Source organism: Alosa alosa, chromosome 9 (genome assembly GCF_017589495.1).
Source record: "Alosa alosa isolate M-15738 ecotype Scorff River chromosome 9, AALO_Geno_1.1, whole genome shotgun sequence".
Lineage (NCBI taxonomy): Eukaryota > Metazoa > Chordata > Actinopteri > Clupeiformes > Clupeidae > Alosa > Alosa alosa.
This window is the reverse complement of record NC_063197.1, coordinates 2,712,484-2,731,550: the sequence shown is the minus strand read 5'-3', so window position 1 is coordinate 2,731,550 and position 19,067 is coordinate 2,712,484. Positions and strand designations below refer to the sequence as shown.

At 39.4% G+C, this 19,067-nt stretch overlaps 2 protein-coding genes across 5 annotated transcripts in view; one reads left to right on the top strand and one right to left on the bottom strand.

Annotated features, from left to right (window-relative positions):
* LOC125300944 (multiple PDZ domain protein-like) overlaps positions 1–3,719 on the top strand; it is a 68,687-nt gene extending 64,968 nt beyond the window's left edge. For all 3 annotated transcript variants that reach the window (XM_048253138.1, XM_048253137.1, XM_048253136.1), the window contains one exon: positions 1,204–3,719. In XM_048253138.1, the coding sequence (XP_048109095.1) occupies positions 1,204–1,350 (147 nt within the window). In that variant the 3' untranslated portion in view covers positions 1,351–3,719. The remainder of the gene's footprint in view (positions 1–1,203) is intronic.
* Positions 3,720–8,018: 4,299 nt separating this feature from the next.
* stx6 (syntaxin 6) overlaps positions 8,019–19,067 on the bottom strand; it is a 25,479-nt gene continuing 14,430 nt past the window's right edge. The window contains exons 6-8 of one of the 2 annotated variants that reach the window (XM_048252316.1): positions 16,135–16,241; positions 11,662–11,756; positions 8,019–10,840 (exon numbers count right to left, since the gene is read on the bottom strand). In XM_048252316.1, the coding sequence (XP_048108273.1) occupies positions 10,764–10,840; positions 11,662–11,756; positions 16,135–16,241 (279 nt within the window). In that variant the 3' untranslated portion in view covers positions 8,019–10,763. Of the gene's footprint in view, positions 10,841–11,661; positions 11,757–16,134; positions 16,242–18,408; positions 18,874–19,067 lie in introns of those variants that run through there. The other variant, XM_048252318.1, reaches the window with a different exon arrangement.

Below are 19,067 nucleotides of genomic sequence, written 5' to 3'. Positions count from 1 at the left end.
AATTTTGCACAAGCCTGAACTGCACCTATAAAGAGTTATGTTGTAGCCCTTACACCCTACAATGCTTTATAAAGCTTTTTTACCTCATCATTGCATTATCAAGAGGTCAAAGAAGCTTAATAATGCTCAGTGAAACCTCAAGTTGTAAAGGCTTTTAAGACAGTAGGCTATCATAATACTTCATAAGTGAAGTCATGGTCATGGATATGTATAAATAGTTATTACTATGTCACTTATCGATTTATTAATGCTTTATTACCCTTTATGGATGTATTTACCAAACTTTTTAATCAAATATGTTAACAAAACACATTATTTTTAACTTGACTTTATCCAGAATTCATATTTCTGTTTTTTGGAATTATATGCATATTACCATATTTTTTACACAGATAATGCTTAATTCAATCAAAAGATTTCAGAAAACTTGCAATACTATTTACAAATAATATTTGTATTTATGTGAGTAAACAATTGGGCAACTTTTATGGTGATATCTATTAGAATTTTACTCTATTCACTTGTAGTGATCGCTTTTTGATCAAAAGTGTTTTCCATGGCAAGGCCCCCAAATACGACTAGGTTCTCGAAAAGGCCCCCCTTTTGCAATATGTCTTATTAAACCCATTGACAATACTACGGCAAATGGAAAAAATAAATTAAGCTAATATTTTAAGTTAATCTGTTTAGCCACAAGCACTTCACGATAGAGCATACAGTGTGTGAAAACTGGATTCAGGGCTATTTCTGCTTGATGAAAGCTGTCACTCCACTGTTACCAGTCATAGGCCATAGTCCCGAGGCCCCGTCTGAACACACTCCCACACAACAATGATGTACTCGTCCAAAACTTGAAAATATCTCTCCCTTTGGTTCTACTTTCAAAAAGGTTTCACTGTAGTTTCCTTTCTAAAATATTTAGCGAACTCCATCCGCATCAACAAATTCACAATGGCCAATCTTTGAAATTAAACGGTCTCGCTTTTATTAGGAAGACATGAATTCTGGGTGGATTTGGACAAGCCTCTGACTCGTGTTGTGGGTGATATTGGAGAATTTGGCGAAATTGGAGCGGAAAAGAATGGCCGTTCCGGCCTATAAATTACAAAGCGCTCCGCGCTCCAACAAAATTCCATCCGCTATAACATAGTGGTATATTAGTATTCCAGTTTATGGTTGTGACATTTTTTCTCTCACCTGTAGGGGGCCACAGCAGTGGAGGGTCGTCTGAAACGTGGTGATCAGATCCTCTCTGTTAGTGGTGAATCCCTGGAAGGGGTGACTCATGAGCAAGCAGTGGCAATCCTGAAGAAGCAGAGAGGGGTAGTTACCCTATCTGTCTTGTCCTGACCTCTTCAACAACTCAACTCATCCCCAGTCAAACCAGGACATACAGTGCCTATAAAAAATAATCACCCCCCCTGGATATTTTCCCTTTTATTGCTTTAATAAAGTCAATTTGTACTTTTTTACAATAATTTACAAAAAACTTTCTTTAATGTCAAAGTTAAAGCAGACTTCTACAAAGTAATCTTAATTAATTACCTGCCCAGGCTAAACTGAAAGTTTACATGATGATAAAGGTGTTTGAAGACCAGACAATCAGAAAGATTATCATTGAAAATATAATGTTCAGATATGCGACGACCAGAGCTAGTGAGCGGTGCGAATATCCCGCTCCTCGCTCAGGTGGCTGTTCATTCGGCCGCTCCTCCGCTCAAATTTGTGTCAGTTCGCTCCGTTCAATTTCGCATATTCAATCAATAAAGTCAATTTGTACTTTTTTACAATAATTTACAAAAAACTCTCTTTAATGTCAAAGTCAAAGCAGACTTCTACAAAGTAATCTTAATTATTTGCAAATGTATAATGTAGAATAAGTGGTTCCATAAATATTGAAACATGGTGGTGGCAGCACCAGGGGGGTGCTTCTCGATAACATGCCCTGGAAAGCTTGAAAAGGTAAAGGGTAAAATAAATTCAGCAAAATATATGGAAATCCTGGAAGACAACCTGATTCAGTCTGCAAGAGAACTACGACTTGGGAGATGATTTACTTTCCAGCAAGACAATGACCTAAAGCAGACAGTGAAAACTACACAGAAATGGTTTAAAAAGAACAATGTGAATGTTTTTGTGTGCCCAAGACCTCAATCCAATAGAGAATGTGTGGCTGGACTGGGCTGCCTGCGCCTAATCCCTGTGCAACCGGACCAAACGAGCCGTGGAAAAGAAAAGAAAAAGAAAATGGAGTAAAATGGAGTATCCGCATGCGCAAGCCTAATTGGGACGGATCCACGCAGACTACATGCTTTAATTGCAGCCAAAGGTATATCTACTGACTTGCAGGGGGTGAATATTTATGCAATCTCTTATTTTTTACATATTTTTAATTAACATTACTTTGTAGAAATCCACTTTCTCTTTGACATTAAAGAGATTTTTGTAAATTATTGAAAAAAAGGCCAAATTAAATTTCAGTTTATGAAAGCAATAAAATGGGAAATATACAAAGGGGGTGAATACTTTGTATAGGCACTGTATGACCTGAGGAACTTTATATTAACTTCAAAATGGATTTGGGATGCTTTTGGTTTAAACCTATCCAGCACCTGCCCAAACTTGAGCCCTTTAATGTATGTGATCTTGACCGCGTGAACATCTTGTGAAGAGCAGCTTCACCCCATGGTGGACTGTGCAAGAAGAGAACAATTTGTTCAGATACAAAAAATCAGTAGTGTGCCCTGGTGTTGCCATGAATGAAGATATTACAATAACTAATGAAGATATTACAATAAGAGCCCCAACTATGCATATGATTAGCACGCTCCAACCACAAACAAGAGCGAAAGTGCCATCAAGGCAGCTATCCTGGATGATGTGACATAGCCACATACACTCAACCAGTTTAAGTGTGTTTTGTACTGCTACCCTGATTTCATGACTTAAATCAGCTGTGCATAAATCACCCAGATGTGTTCTGCATACAAACTCCCTGCTTTGAATTTTGAAAAAATTATATTGATGGTTTTGTTTTTGAAATAAGCACCACAATACAGTACAAAGCAAAAGATTGACTCAAGTGTTATCTTTAATATGTAGTTAGAAAACTCTATGATTGGGAGTCACACAATGCCTCTCTCATGCAATATGTTTTTTTTTTATGATTGAGCATGTGTCTTTCAAATTTTCATACATATCCACAATGCTGATGTCCTGAATCATACAGTATGTCCTGAAAGATTTAGAATTTTAGTGTCAGAATATGTATTTGTAATCATCATATTTGACCAGCTACATATGTTTGTGCTTTCCATCATTTTTATACCTATAATGTATAGAAGTCCATAGGACCCATCATGGACCATTAATTATCTCTGCCAAGGAGGTTGTTGTCTGTCTGTCTGTCAATAAGTGGGATTATGCAAAAAATACTAGCCTAGTGTTCACCTTCTTTATCACCTCACTTTCACTATCATTGCAAGATACAGCATCTGACAATTGTAGAGGTCTGTGCACTCTGAGTGCTCCTCTAGTTTATTGCCATGCTCGTGGTAGTTTTTTCATGTTTCTTTCTTTGGAAGACATCCTAAATGCTTACAGTTTTTTCTGATGGCTTAAGCACATTTTTGTAACTATTGGCTATTTTTGCAAAACTCTACAAGAAAACCTTTCACCAAATCAGCAAAACATTGTAGTTCTCTTGCAAAAGCTAATAAACCTTGCTTAACTCTTCAAACCTTCGTAAAAATGGTATTTTCGTATCAAACAGTTAACATAAGCCATCACACTGAGAAAAAAAATCAGTCTTTCAAAATTGTGTCGTCTCTCTCGGTCAGGCCACAAAATTTTGTCTACATCACATGCAATGTCCTCTAGTCCAAGGCACCGGGGAAAATATCTTCTGGAATGCCGTATCCAGGCCTGACATGATGCCTAGTCAATATCCCCACATGCCTACTCCATTGCCTGTAAAAGGGCTATCCGTTGATGGGGATGACAGTCATAGACCTTCCAGCGCCAGGCAGAGAAGAACTCTTCAATTGGATTCAAGAATGGAGAGTATGGGGGGTGGTTGAGTACAGTGAAGAGTGTGTGATCTGTAAACCAGTTGCGGACCAAAGCAGCCCTATGGAAACTAACATTGTCCCATATGATGACGTATCTGGTCTGCTCTGGAGGGGTATTTCACAAAGGCAGAATTAAGACATCAAAGATAAGTGATAAAGCGAGGTTTGACATAGCGTTGTCTGGTCATCCTAGCTCAACTCGTTTCACTTATAGTCCGGCAGCCATAATTTAGGTGAAATGTAATGTTTAAATATGTCAAGGCTAAATTCATCCAGGATAACCACAAAATCCCAGCTTAATCCCTTATCTAGGTTTTGTGAAATACCCCTCTGGTATTAGTGAGCCTGTCATGTAAGGTGTCCAGGAATGTAATAATGTGTGCAGTGTTGTATGGGCCTAGGGTTGCATGATGGTGAACAACACCATTTTTACTTATAGCTGCACACATAGTTATGTTACCACCACGTTGTCCTGGGACATTGATTATGGCACGGTGTCCAGTAATGTTCCTGCCACGTCTCCTTGTTTTAGTGAGGTTAAAACCTGCCTCATCCACAAAAAACAGCTCATGACCCATGGCATCTGCCTCTAGCTCCATCACTCTCTGGACAAGACAAAACAAATGCAGCACAGCAGGCCCATGCACAGCACAGTATGCACTTCCAGATTCAGTACCAATGATACTATAGCTTACCTGCACATAGTCATATCGCAGTTGTTTTACACATTCACTGTTTCTTTCAAAGGGACTCTGTAGATTTGTTTCATTCGGATTCTGTTGCGGGCAAGTACACGACATAATAGAAATGCTCACGTATGTATGTTTTGTAAGGTGGTGTCATCCTCAATTATGCGCTGCTGTATTTCTCATAGCCTTATGGAATTATTTGCAATCATCACATTGACTATATGGGTCTCCTGTTCTGCAGTGAACATTATTCCTCTGCCCCCAGCATCTGGACGTGTAGCAATTCTGTAAAGTAACAATTTCAGTATTTTTACATGTATGGTATTGTTCTGTTTCTCATTAGAGTATTGCAGTGCTACGACTTAGTGCAGAGTGACTGTACTGTGGACAAAAATGTCCAGGCACACTCAGGTGTGAGAAATCCCTGCAGGTTTATTCACGATACCAGGAGCAAGTCACTGGCAACAGCACGTTCCAGTAACACAACTTAAAGTTCTCCATCTTATACATGTTAGTTACATTGGTCATACAAATCACATGAGTACAATGTTCTTTTCCAAAACTCCCCATATATGCAGAAATACAACAATACATGTACACTTCTTGGACATAGCATGTGATCCATATGCCATACGGAAGTGTGGCTACTCCAAGTAAGATAATTGGTCAATACTTACACATCCTTCAGCGTTTTCTTGCCATAGTCTATTTCCTGTCTGGATATTCCTAATATTACTGCCTCAGGCAGAATACCCTTAACTCATGACAAAGGGGTCGGATGACCTTTATTAGAAAGTCGTGACAAGGAGAGAGCAAATGACAGACAAAGCCAAGTTGATGCACAGTATTGAATGTATAGAAAAGCATACACATAATGTATGAAAATGTATTGTTAATCACCTCTATGTAATAAGATTTGTTAGTAATCCAAAATTTCTACCCCATTACTAACCGATTCTCATTTCGAAATGTCCTTTTGATGCTTGCTACAGTGTAGCGGCTCAAGTTAGGCTGAACCTGTTGGCCAGCTTCCCTCAGGGTCATTCCATGGTCCACCATTGTCATCGGTAATTCTATTTCTTACTCTTCTTACCCTTCCTCTTCCCCCTCATAGTCCTCCTCTTGCTCCTCCTTGTCCTCTTCCTTTAACTTCACCTCCTTGTCCTTGTCGTCCTCTCCCTCTCGCTTCTTCACCTCCTCGTCCTCTTCCTCCTCCTCTTTCTCCTACTTCTTTACCTCCACATCCTCTTCCTCGGCCTCCTCTAATTCTCACTCACTCTTCCTGCTCCCTCCATTGTACCCATTGTACATTACCTGTGGCTTATTTATAGTGCTTAGGCTGATTGCAAAGTGAACTACAGTAGTTATTTGACACGTGACAGTGTGCCAGACAGTTGGCAAATAGTGTAAATAATAGCCATACATGTGTATAGTTTTGCTAGGAGTGTGTCGATCATTTGGAAATTGAGTGTAAAGCAGTGAGTTGTGTTTACAGTTACGCAAAATGAGTGCAGTTTTGCAAAGTGTGTGTTACAAAATTAAAAAAACTGAGTGCAAAGCAGTGTTTGTGCTTTTAGTCTTGCAAACTCAGTGAGTGGTTTTGCTAAGTATTAATAGTTTTAGAAATTGTGCTATAAGAATCACGGTTAAGGTTTAAGCATTCAGAAAAAACTGTAAAGTGGTAGTAATCTGTCGTTCAAGCTGACTATGACAATGGTCACAATTCGAGAATCACATTGTAGATGTAGCTCTTGAATCCATACAGCCATCATAATTATAAGCAGTATAGGAGTTGGACAAATATGTTTGGACAAGCATTTTGATAAGGTTATTCTCTATGATCAGAGATGATACCTTTAACATCACAGAGACAGAGCACAATCCAACATACTCTGAAAATTATGCCCAACATATGGGCAGCCGTGGCCCACTGGTTAGCACTCTGGACTTGTAACCGGAGGGTTGCCAGTTCGAGCCCCAACCAGTGGGCCACGGCTGAAGTGCCCTTGAGCAAGGCACCTAACCCCTCACTGCTCCCCTCGAAGCCAAGTTAGCAGGCAGCTCACCGCGCCGGGATTAGTGTGTGCTTCACCTCACTGTGTGTACACTGTGTGCTGTTTGTGTTTCACTAATTCACTGATTGGGTTAAATGCAGAGACCATTCCCTCACGGGATCAAAAAAGTATATATACTTACATACTTATACTAACAGGTCCATTGACTTTGTGTGTGTCTCCTTGTTATTTTTTAAGCCCTGTGTTTGCTCTTGAACTTTATACCTACAGTATCTAAAATCGGGCCCTGTGTTACCACAGCCCTACTGTATGTCCCTTGCATTGAGTCCTTCTGCAATGCATATAACATGCCGTTCACAAGGTCCACCGAGGGAGCAATTCTGTTATTTTCAGAGAAATGTCTTCATTCCAGTATGAGGAACATAAGAATTATGATCGTGTTTGACAATAATTCTCTTTTCAAAACAAAACAGTAAGCTATCTGGCTTGAATATTTTACTATTACCAATTGTATAACACTCAAATGTGAATGAATACTACCCTCCATAATTATATCTAATTTAAAAGTGAATTATGGTATAAATAAACAAATTAATAGATAAATACCTGTTTTGGTCATCACAATTATTTTTATATGCATAAACTATAACAAATGCCCCCTCTATAGAAAGTGAGGTTCACCTAACAGCATTGCTGTGCTTATCATGCACTTCAACATGTTCACAAATTAGAAGTGGCCCAACTTCAAGCAAATTTTGGAATACTGAACTCAGCTGACTTTCAAAAATTATGTTGACGATCGCAATATCTGTCATCTATCACAATTGCATAGTTTACTTAAATTGTGCAGGCCTAAATGGCAGGTTACTACATTACCAACACCATTCTGCTAAAGTGACTTACAGTAATGAGTTATGTTAAGTTTCAGAATTTTGTCATGATTAATTTGCCATGAATATACAACAAAACCATGGTTAACTGATGTTAAATGAGCCTTGTCTCACTTGTCATTACTGTTAGCAGCTCCCAACATGTTCTCTACAAGCCTACTACCAAGTACAATAACAAAAAAAATAATGTGCATTCCCGTACACAGGTGCAACGATTTGTACACAATCCGCTACGATTTCCAGAGACAACTGTTTCCCAATTCACTTCCATTAATTTGCCGCTTGGTGTTGCCCTCAGTAAGATGTCGGCGCACTTTACAACCCCTGGCAAAAATTATGGAATCACCACTTGGAGGATGTTCATTCAGCTGTTTTATTCTGTAGAAAAAAAAACTTTGTTTTCGAACCTCAAATTGCAGAAAAAGCAAAAGGACATGGTAATTCTGACTTGTCTTTAATTCAGAGTTTTGAGAGGTGACTCCACACAAAACAGTCAAAGATCACAACTGTCAATGATGGAGTCTAAAATACTTTTTCACTATATGAATGAAGGACAAATACACTACACTAAAATAACAGACTAAAACAAACAAAACAAAAAATGCAAAATGATGCTTAAGGGATTCTTCCCAACCAAGTCTCAGTCAGTTTCTGAAATGTATGAAAATAACATTAACAAATAAGACGGTGAGGATGTAGTATCCTAAAATGTTGCACATTAATCTACTACAGAAAACATACAGACTTGTTCTGAATTAAAGCAATACAACAAAACATAACCTTAAATATTCAATACTGTATATTACAGCAAATAGTGTAATGAAGAAAACATAAATTGCAATGCATCTCCATCTGGCCACCTTGCCCTTCCCCTCCACATCTTTGAGTATGTCACACATTTGCACGGCTTTCAGCTAGTTCTCACTTATTAGCTGAAATGAATCTCAATGTGTTTATGGAGCACAAATAAATCTACAAGTCCGAGTGCCAGCTTTTTCAATAATTGGAGTCCAGGACTTATGTGGTTATGCGACACAGAGATCAATATGCCACTCATTGCACCGTCAATAAACCCTGTAAACCATGAGACAGACATCTCTTTATCAATTTAATAAACCATGATCATCATTGTGCCTTTAACAAAAGCAAAAACAATTCATGATGCAATATAACAATTTTTTCCATATAGAGTTTAAGTAGTCCTCACAGTGGACTGATGAACACCATATTAGATAGTGCCGAGTGTCCATTTTTCTGCCTCAGGACCAAAACAGAACTATGAATTATGCATTTCGCTAAGAAAGTAGTCAGCAGACTGTCTGTGAGCTGAAGTCTGAAGTTCATTCGACGAGAGAATTTTAGGCAGTAAACATTTTGGGAGTCAAAGTCTGGACCTTAACAAATTGGAGTCAAATCTGACACATGCAGTAGCAGAACCTGGAAAATAATGGTCATGGGAGAAATGGTGCATTCCATTTGTACTCGTAAGTTGTTTTTCCCAGTTCCGAACAGGAAGTTGCAAATGGATTGCCCCCTTAAGTTTTAATACTTACTAGTCAACTCTTTCAAACCATGAGTACCCAGAGTTCAAATTTCCAAGATGGCAGCGCCCATTAATAGTCAATGAGAGCTGTAGATACTTATTAGCAGTTCTGTCCTATTTGTGTTCATTACATCAGTTGTAGAAACAATAATGTCCAACCACTATCTGTCACTATGTTGTTACGACTTTTGTTTGTGTAAAATACTGTGTAATGCTACGTTATGAACTGGCATTGCTATATCTGGTAACAATTGCTCACCAGAGACAATTGCTAACAAACTGTAACATCTTGTTCTTGCGATGTGTGAGCAACTGGAACGCATTCAACTAATTTTTTTCCTCAGATGACGCCATTCCCAGTTACCATTTGCGAGGCAAATTGAACGCAGCAAAAGCCACTGACATCACAGAACTGAACTTGTTCTGGGATGATATTCTTCTCAATTGTTGTGCATTACTTATCAACAGCTCCTGAAAAAGGTTCAAACAGTCATTTCTGTTGGAGGGCTTACACCAGTTATTGGAAGGAGGTGTTTACATAGATTTTCACATTTAATGTCGGATCTTTTGCTTTGGATAAAGGGATAAGGGAAAGAGAGGGGCATTTGTTATAAATCCCTCACAGTGGTTTGTTAATCGAAAAAAAAATGTGACTAGACCCTTTCCCATGTCAATCTAAGGCACTTGCTTATGTTGGTCTGGGACATTGCAGCAGTTGCTGGGTTTTCTCCAACCTTTATCCATCCCATCTCCAGCAGCGTGATTCTACACAATCAATAGTTTCTGTACCTTTTGAGACATCCCTTTAGCTTCTTATGGTAACAAGAAAACTGCACATCAATCTGCCTAAGGTGTCCAGAATTAAATTATTACCATCATTGCATTAGTGTTCCCCAATTCTGATGTTATCTTAACTAATTCTGTATTGCATTAGAGTTCCCATAATTAGCAAACAATACCAAACTAGAAAAAAAAAAAAAGGGTTAAATGCAAGTGAGGTCTGTAAAAACCCACTATGAACTCTATTCCCTGGGCATCATAAATCCAGTGTGCTGGTTCAATACTTTGAGTAGTTATTTGCAAACAGCAATATAGCAAACGGGTAAAGAGAGGTCAATGTTTGTAGCCCTAGATTAATTTCTTATGGGATAGTAATTAGGTGTAGTGTTATTACTTAAAATACTAAAGAACACAGAATAAAGTGACATGAACCATGAGCATCTAAAAATTCTTCCTGTATTCCACTGCTGGTGAGTATGCTCCCAATACCATTGTCGAGTAAAGTCCTTGGAGTTACCACAAACCAGCTTAAAACAGTTCCTTTTTACAGACCCATTAGTTATAGAGTAATAATTCGTGAGCAGCGATAGAATGTTGGGCGTATGACAAGTTGCGACTTCCAAGGCAACAATGTAAAGGTCAACAGAGAGCTGTGTCAATTTGAAGAAATGTTTTTCACAGCACCATCGATCAGCAAATCCTGTTAGAGCTATGTGTGGGAAAGGGTAAGAATCTGGAGTGGTGGTAGTGCAGTTGGTCAGTGCTGCAAGTAGTGATCACAAAATGATGAAAAGGAGGATGACAACAAAAATAACTGCCAACAGAACACCGATGGCACACCATTGACGCCGATCTGCAATAGAAAAGGAAGACGGAAAAAAAGATTGCAGAGATGATTATAAATAATCATCCTGTGAGCTTTTCAAAAGAGACAAGTAAAACTATCTTGTAACCTTCCAAGAGTAAAATATTTTGTGAACTCACACACTAGCAGTTGCACAGAGTACTCAAGCAGTGACATCAATGCTTGAGCTTTTATATTGTGCTTGAGTGCTCATTAATCACGGAATGCTAGAGTATGAATTTAAAACAGTTATCTGTACTACAAAGGGAGTTAAACCAAGTCACATTTAACCCTGAGTCATCTAGGGAAGTCAGGATTGACAAACATTGATTGCCTAACTTTGTGTTAAACTTTAATGTTTAGATGGCTTAGATGAGTAAGATGTTGGTTGACTCTGTGTTACCAAAACTGGAGTTTGTGCGCATTCGCATAGGGTCACGTTCACCAATGTAAGCCGGGTGTATGACCAATTATTTGTACACCACTGTCACATATAGTATAAATGGCAGGCTGAGACCACATGTGTCAGTATGGTTATGAAAGTTTCATTGTGGTGTTTGGTTGGGATATCTTATGAGTGTATACCTCCACTGTTGTGTACCTGGCGCTAGAACCTTTCTGGGATGTCCATGGGGCTCTGACTCATCATACTGATAGAAATGTCTGCTTTCTACATTTGGTGACTGCGGCACAGCAGTGAATATAGTATACATTTGCACTGTTACACAAAGGTCACTATGACAATCATAATGTTGTTTTTTTTCTTTAAAAAATATCAGAAAACGATTTGTTGTCAGCCATCTGACACATGAAACTGCAGTGTAACTCACCACTAGTCATGTGGGAGACCTTAGCCAACTTTTTCATGACATTGTCCAGTCTGGATTGGGTGCTGTCCATTTCGTGGGAGAAGTCGTCCAACATTCTGTAAAATGACACAACAAACAGAATTGTGCTGAGCTGCTACACATAAAATTAAGCTAGAACTAATCTCGGATCAATCAATTTATAAGACATCAAAATAAAAGTTACAGTCTCATTTAGACTCTGGCAGCACAATTAGAGAAAGTATAATCATTTAGGCGTCCTGTCTAGATTTAAATCTAGACTTAAAGACCAAACTATTTTCTGATTGGCATGGGGTACTTTCCATAAGATCATCTCTCAATGCAAATCAAACCAGCTACAGTGGGTACTACTTCGAATTGTCCGGTTTCACGCGTGATTCTCACGTGACCTTGAGCATGGATCATGCGTCTTTTATTTATATTTCCCTAGTGAAGCTGCAATGACCCAAACAACCACCAGGTGGCACCTGTGAGCAGGGTTAGGAACGTCAGCTTTTGCCGCTTTGAGTCTATGCGCGCCAGTATGCTACAGTATGGACCATATACTGTATTTTCCCAAGGTTTTTTCAGTTGTTTCCACAATATTACCCCCTGATTAGCTTTCATTTCGCTGGCTGATAGGCCTACAGTACGTCTCCTGCGACAGTCCCAACATTTAGCACTACATGTATAATCAAAAAATCCGAACGTGTTAAGTTAAATTCAATCCCAAAGCAAACTGAAAATCTTCTGCTTTTAATATAGCCTACCAATGCGCTGCTCCAAACGATATGCAGTCTCACGATAAAACTTGTTATTGTTTATGAAGGTGTCTTTGTTACTTTATGAAAAGGCATCTGGCTGTTTTGTTTATGTTTGTTTTGCTTTCATTAATGGTTTAGCTCATGAGGTCACGAGGCCAGTGGCTACCCGACTATTCGGGAAAAAATAAAATGTCTCATTTTCCGACGCACCACAAAACATCTTGCCTATTCGTCTGGGGCTTTCTATAGGTTTCAGTACGGGCTGTTATTATTTCCATATCCAGTGTTTTGTCAAGGTGCCAATTGCTATTCGTTTTAACGAATATTTATAATAAAGTACTTTTATATTGTATCTTCTTCTGATTGATTTGTGTCCCCTGGGATTTTTAATATGGAAAGGAATATTCACGTCACTTTAAGTGTTTTTTTACTTAATTTACCCCTGGACTGTTCGATGCAAATTATGGGCACTGCACTCCGAGGGAGATTGTTGGTCCACTGTGAAGATTTTCATTGTTGAACAAGTGTCAGGAATTTTGCCTCTGTCTATTGCGTGTCATGGCCAAGTGCATTCTCAATGCATTCAAGTAGCATTCTCTGTTCATTGAGACAGTGCTGTGCAAAGAATTACACAAATAGGCCTACATAAATTGGCTTTATTACTACTTCAGTTACGCTTCTCTGTTCAGGACCTAGAGTGAACAGAGTGGCAAATATTAAATTGGCTAAAACTTGGCTGTCTGTATAACAATGTCCACAAGCATCACTCAGTAACACGCACAAAGCCAAGGTGAGAGCTAGAAGGTAAGAAAAGGAGAGTTTGAAGAAGGCATCATGCTCATTAGGCTATATTATTTTGTGCACAACTGACGCTATATAATGCATGGGCATAACGTTGTTCAATCAGCCAATATTTCAGGTGGCCTGGCGATTTTCGGTATTAATTAGAACACTTGCTGATCACCACAGCATCTAAATCTGTAGGCTAAATGTTCTAATGAAATTAGTATGTTGCCCGCTGACTTTCTGTTGGTGAATGGTGGTTTTAAAAAAAGGTGTTCTCACATTCAAGACTATTTAGTTTAGGATGGAAGACATGAAAGATTTACCAAGGAGTTGGGTTGCTTTAGCCTACTCATTACATAGCTTCTGAAAGCAATCCAGCTTACCGCAGGTTGTACAAGGTACATGTTCCTGTTCTCACTGTGAGTGCCACTGCCAGAACCGCTGTCACCACTAGGATTTAATATTTTTCCAGAAAATTAGATGAATAAGATCCAGGGAAAATATGACCCATTTCCCGGGAATCCCGGGAATGCCTATGTAAAACTGAATTGGAAAAAAAAATGCCTAAACACTCTGCCGCAATATCAGCATTGCATTGAACTTGTGACAAGGCTACACATTTCTTTTAGTTTACAATTCATTCTCATCCTGCCCTTCTTTCTTTTTTATTGGAAGTGTGCTTTCAAGAAGCAGAGAGCGTCGATAGATCTCTGCGCTCAGGCAGTTTCGGATTTTTGTGACAAATTGGCAGCAGATAGAAAACGCACTCTCCGCCTCCACGGATGTAGCCTGAGCTTCAAACAACTGTTGCAGGTGGGGTGGTCTCCTGTTGGTGGCCTCAAAGAGGGGCTACGGTAGGCCTACGGCGCAACGTTACCGCATGACAACAATGGACGCACACTCCTTGGGTTTTTTCATTTTATTTTCCGTCATAACCTTTCCCGGGAATCGGGAAATAGTCTTTATCAGATTTCTCGGGAATTCCGTTTCCCGGGATTAAACTCTAGTTGACACCACCACCACTGCAAACATGTTGTCTGTATTTTTGGCACATTTGGCAGCATTTGCATATTTTTTCTAGCAGCTTCTCTGCGCCTAATTGCGTTTTCTCTCCATCTCAGAACATAACAAATAACGTTATGTTCATCCTACATTGCACTGCACACCGGCGCACTGAGGCAAAGGGAGGAGGTGTTTCATGATATGATTGGAAAATAATCAAGACCAGCGCTGGCCGCAGACCAGTGTGTCAAGGGCAACGCTTCTACTTATCTCTGCTAAAACGCTTCACACGGGAATGGAACCTCAGACTCCCACGTCTTAATCTGTAACTCTAACCATTGAGCCATCTACTTCCACTCTTCAATGAGAGTTTGCAGGCAGACTTATACTTCATAGGCCTGAGCGTCACAATCACAACATTTCTGTTAGCTAACAAACCTGGCCATTGTATGTGTTGACTGAACAAAGATTATGAAAATAAAACACAACTTTTCCATCTAACTAAAGTTGTAAAACCCAAACTATTTGAAAATCATGTCTGAAATCATGTCTGCCTGCTTCACTGGACCCGTAACAATTTTCCTACCGTCGCAACAGATCAACAGAGGATGCCATCTCCACAGCGCTCCATCTGGCACTCACCCATCTGGACAGTCCCAATACATATTGTAACGTTTGAAGGTATCATGACACCAAGCGTTGTTCAATGCAAGCTTTATTGAGTACGAGGGCAGGGACTCAGACACAGAACACAACACACAAGTAATCCCCTCCAAGCTGATCTCCAAGCTAGGCCAGCTTGGCATTCAAACGAGAGTAATGGGTGTGTAGATGAACGCAGAGCTCTATGTAGACTGTAACTATGATGCAATTTCATGATATTTTTTGTAATACTTGAGCGTACAGACAAGTAGAAAGCCCCATATGTGCACATGATAAAAGTGTCATCTCGCTGCAATGAACAGTTCCAGAGCAATTTAACAGATAAGGAGGGGTGTGAATTTTGATGCACAGTGCATCAATCGGGCTCTTAGGCCATCCTTAAAACTATTTTTGTCTGCCTGTCAATTTAGGACCGACCCAATTTTTATTTTTTTCTCCTTTTAGTCCGACCGACTTGCCGGTTGTAAACTTGCATTAAGACTGACCTTTTTTTTTTTTTTTTTTTACCCTCCAAACAACTAATACAAATGCAGTAAAATAATATTAATTATATTCTAGTAAGTATTGTGAATATAAATTGCCTACTTCTTTAAAATAAAAACCTGTGGCGTCATCTATGATTATGTTTACACCATTGGTTTACCCATGTCACACTATGGCCGTTCGCTTTGTTTCAATTGTCAATTGTTCACGCTTGTCTGTAATGATACAGCAAAGGAAATGTTTGTGGTCAGCCTATCAAGTCACATAGTAATACATCTAAAAAATGCATGAAAACATTGACACCGCTTTAACTTGGCATGAAGTTCTGGAAGAACTGTGCCCAGATCTTTTCCTATCCCTTCTCCACTCTAGTCTAACAGTTACCGTGTCGATTGACCTCAAGGAAACCATTAGAGTTTTGGTGGAGGAAACTCAAACAATTGAGGACGTGCTACAGTTTGACCCTCAAATCAAAGTGGTTTCTTTTAAAATGAAGACCCAGTCAGTGACGTTACGATATGCACATTTTTTAAAGTCATACCTACGTAATCCCCATGACCAAAAGTGTACATAAATACATAAATAAATAGACCTACCTACTGTTTGCCTGATACTGCAAACAAAAATATTTTTAAAGATGGTCTTGGGGTTAATAGATAGCTAGATTTGACAGCCATACTGAATACCAATGAATCTATTTAGTCATTGCTGTAAACATATTGTAACAAAATAACACATGAATAAAATGCAGTTGTGTGAGGAAGGGATAGTGACTTACACTGCCTGTTCATCCAACTCTTGGCCAATCCTATGAGACATGTTCTTGAGAACACCAATGGTCCCAGACACAAGCTCTAGTTGCTCATCCTGCTTGTCAGATATGAACTGAAAACCACATAGAGGACCATCAAAGTAACACACAAACAAGACCACAAAGCTAATAAATAAGCTAATAAATAAGCTATATTTATCAATTTTATCAATGAAACATTACTTTTACGTGTCCAAATTATTCATACCCTTTTTAAATAATCAATAAAAACATCTTTGTTTGCCATCACAGCTTTCAAAATGTTTCTTATAATACCTACCAAGCCTCTCCATGTCTCCACAATGACCGTAGACCACATCTTTTTAGCAGCAATATGGGTTTTGAGGCCAGAACCATTCTTTGCAATCACTCTGGCCTTGTTCTCACTTTTGTATGGATTGAGGTCTTAACTCTGGCTGGGCCACTCTAAAATGTTAATATTGTTTCTTGTTCACAATTTATTTCCAACTTTGGCTGGATGTTTCAGATCATTGTCTTTCTTAAAGGTTCCCTGCTCAGTGCCTGAGGTTTTCCTTAAAAATCTTGATGTAGTCCTTTTTTCTCATGAGGACATTTAGTTTAACAATGTTGCCAGGCTCCACTGTCTGAAAAACACCTAAAACAAATGGGTCAATGATGTGACATTGCGCAGTCAGGTGGTGCAACCAGGTAAAATACTAATTGTTGTGCCTAATTATTCTATTAAATATACTTCTTTTACTATGGCTTACTCATAGGATTTATAGCCTGTAGCTTAATTTGAACCTATAGCCTAATAATAACACAGGGGTCGGCCGGGATTTTTTTTCTAGTTGCTATTCACACCATTTAACGTGATTTGAGAGGAACAGGATTCAGGAACTAAAGACAGGCCCTAGACTCACGTCACCCTATGCATTAAACCGCAGGTCACTGCTTGAACATAGTTCATGTTGACAATGGAGAAAACGCTTAGCCTACTTGGTTTCTGACAGAAGTTAAGTTTTGTGTACAGCCTTTATTTGGTGCAAATCTCCTTTACTTTCTTTGGTTACATTATAGGCCATCATCGCAAGTGCTTACAAAATGTTTTTGGCCAAGTTTTGTGCCGTCCCCACATTTGCAAAATTGCTTTAATCCCATTTGGTAAGGAAAGCTGGCTCTGTAGTGGGAGCTGAACTGGAGTGCATCACTTCACTATCTGACAAAAGGACCCTGAACAAACTGATCAACATCTTGGACAATGAGTGTCACCCACTCCACAGCACTATTGTTAAGCAGAAGAGCCTGATCAGCTGGAGACTTCGGCCACTGCCTTGCACAACTGACAGACTGAGAAAGTCATTTGTCCCCAGGGCCATTGAACTGTTCAATGCCTCACTTAAGGGAAGAGGAGAGATAGACTTCTCTGCATAGTCTGTCTGCCTCTTCACCCCCTCCATGTTTGGTACTGTCTGTCCACTAGCCACTTTTACCACTGTCTTTATGCCTCACTGTTTGCATGCTATATTAGCACATATGCATAACCCCCATGCCACAGCCGAACTGTGGCCACACATACATTTTCTTAAATAGTTAAATATATAGATATATAGACTTTACTTTACTTTATTTCTGCATTGTTGCACTGTTGGACTTACTCACTTGCACTATCACCATGACCACTATCACCATTGATATGTGTGCCCTGATTCTGATACCATGGCGGCATTTATTTTGCCGTGGCAGGCCGCCATCCTAAAATCAACGTAGAGGTCAACACTGAAATCAACACTGAAAACCCCTATAAATGCTGCACAGCCATTAAGACTTGTTTAAACAGTCTTCCAACTTGCAGAGTGAGAGCCACAAAATGCATTCTGTTTTTTTGAAAGCCCTACTCTCCACTGTGGGTATGGTGCTCTGGTGGTTAAAATGTTCACCCCATTCCATACCACTTGGTCATCATGGATGCTGATCATGGATTTTTTTTAACCCAGGGACATGGCCTGAGAATTTTTTTTTTCAACCAGTGGGACCTGGTGACCTTCTCAAAGTAAATGGTAACACTTAAACAAGGGGCTACATTAAGATTCTGGAGGAAAAGATCAGGCAATCTGCCGAGAGACCTGCCCCAATAGGAGGCTTTGGACCATTAAACCACACAATGATTCTAAACATAGTAAGTAAGTCAAATTTATTTTTATAGCACATTTATACACAGCTTACGCTGACCAAAGTGCTGTTTTCAAAACAGAAAAATAAAATAAGTAAAAATAAAACAAATAAAAAATAAAATATATATACATACATCTACACAACAAGGAACAGCAGGACACAGAAAGAAAGCATAGCACGCTAGAGGGCAGAGAAGGCCAGAGAGTGGATGGCAGTGATGGAGGGGGAAGTTCTTATATCAGGTGGCATCTGATTCCACAAGCATGAAGCAGTGACTGCGAAGGCTCTGTCGGCTTTTTGCCTTAGCCAAGAGCGGGGGATGTGGAGAAGGTATTTGTTGCCAGATCTAAGAGACCTGGGGGCTGAATGAGGTCAGAGATGTAGATTGGGAGCAGACCATTTTATGCTTTAAAAACCATTAGCAGAATCTTAAATTGGATCCTGAAATGGTCTGGGAGCCAGTGAAGGGAGGCTAAGACTGGAGTAATATGCTCCAGTTTTTTGGTACCAGTTAGCAGCCTTGCCGCTGCGGGACCATCTGAAGGCATGACAACAGTGATTGGGGGAGACCTAGGTAGAGGGAATTGCAGTAATCAAGCCGTGATGTTATGAAGGCATGAATGACTTATTGAGGGTTGTGATATGACAGAAAGGTTTTAAGCTTGGTGATGGTTCTCAACTGATAAAAGCTACTCTTAACAACAGATGAGATCTGTTTATCAAGACAAAGCCCAGAGTCAAAGATAACCCCCAAATTTCTTGCA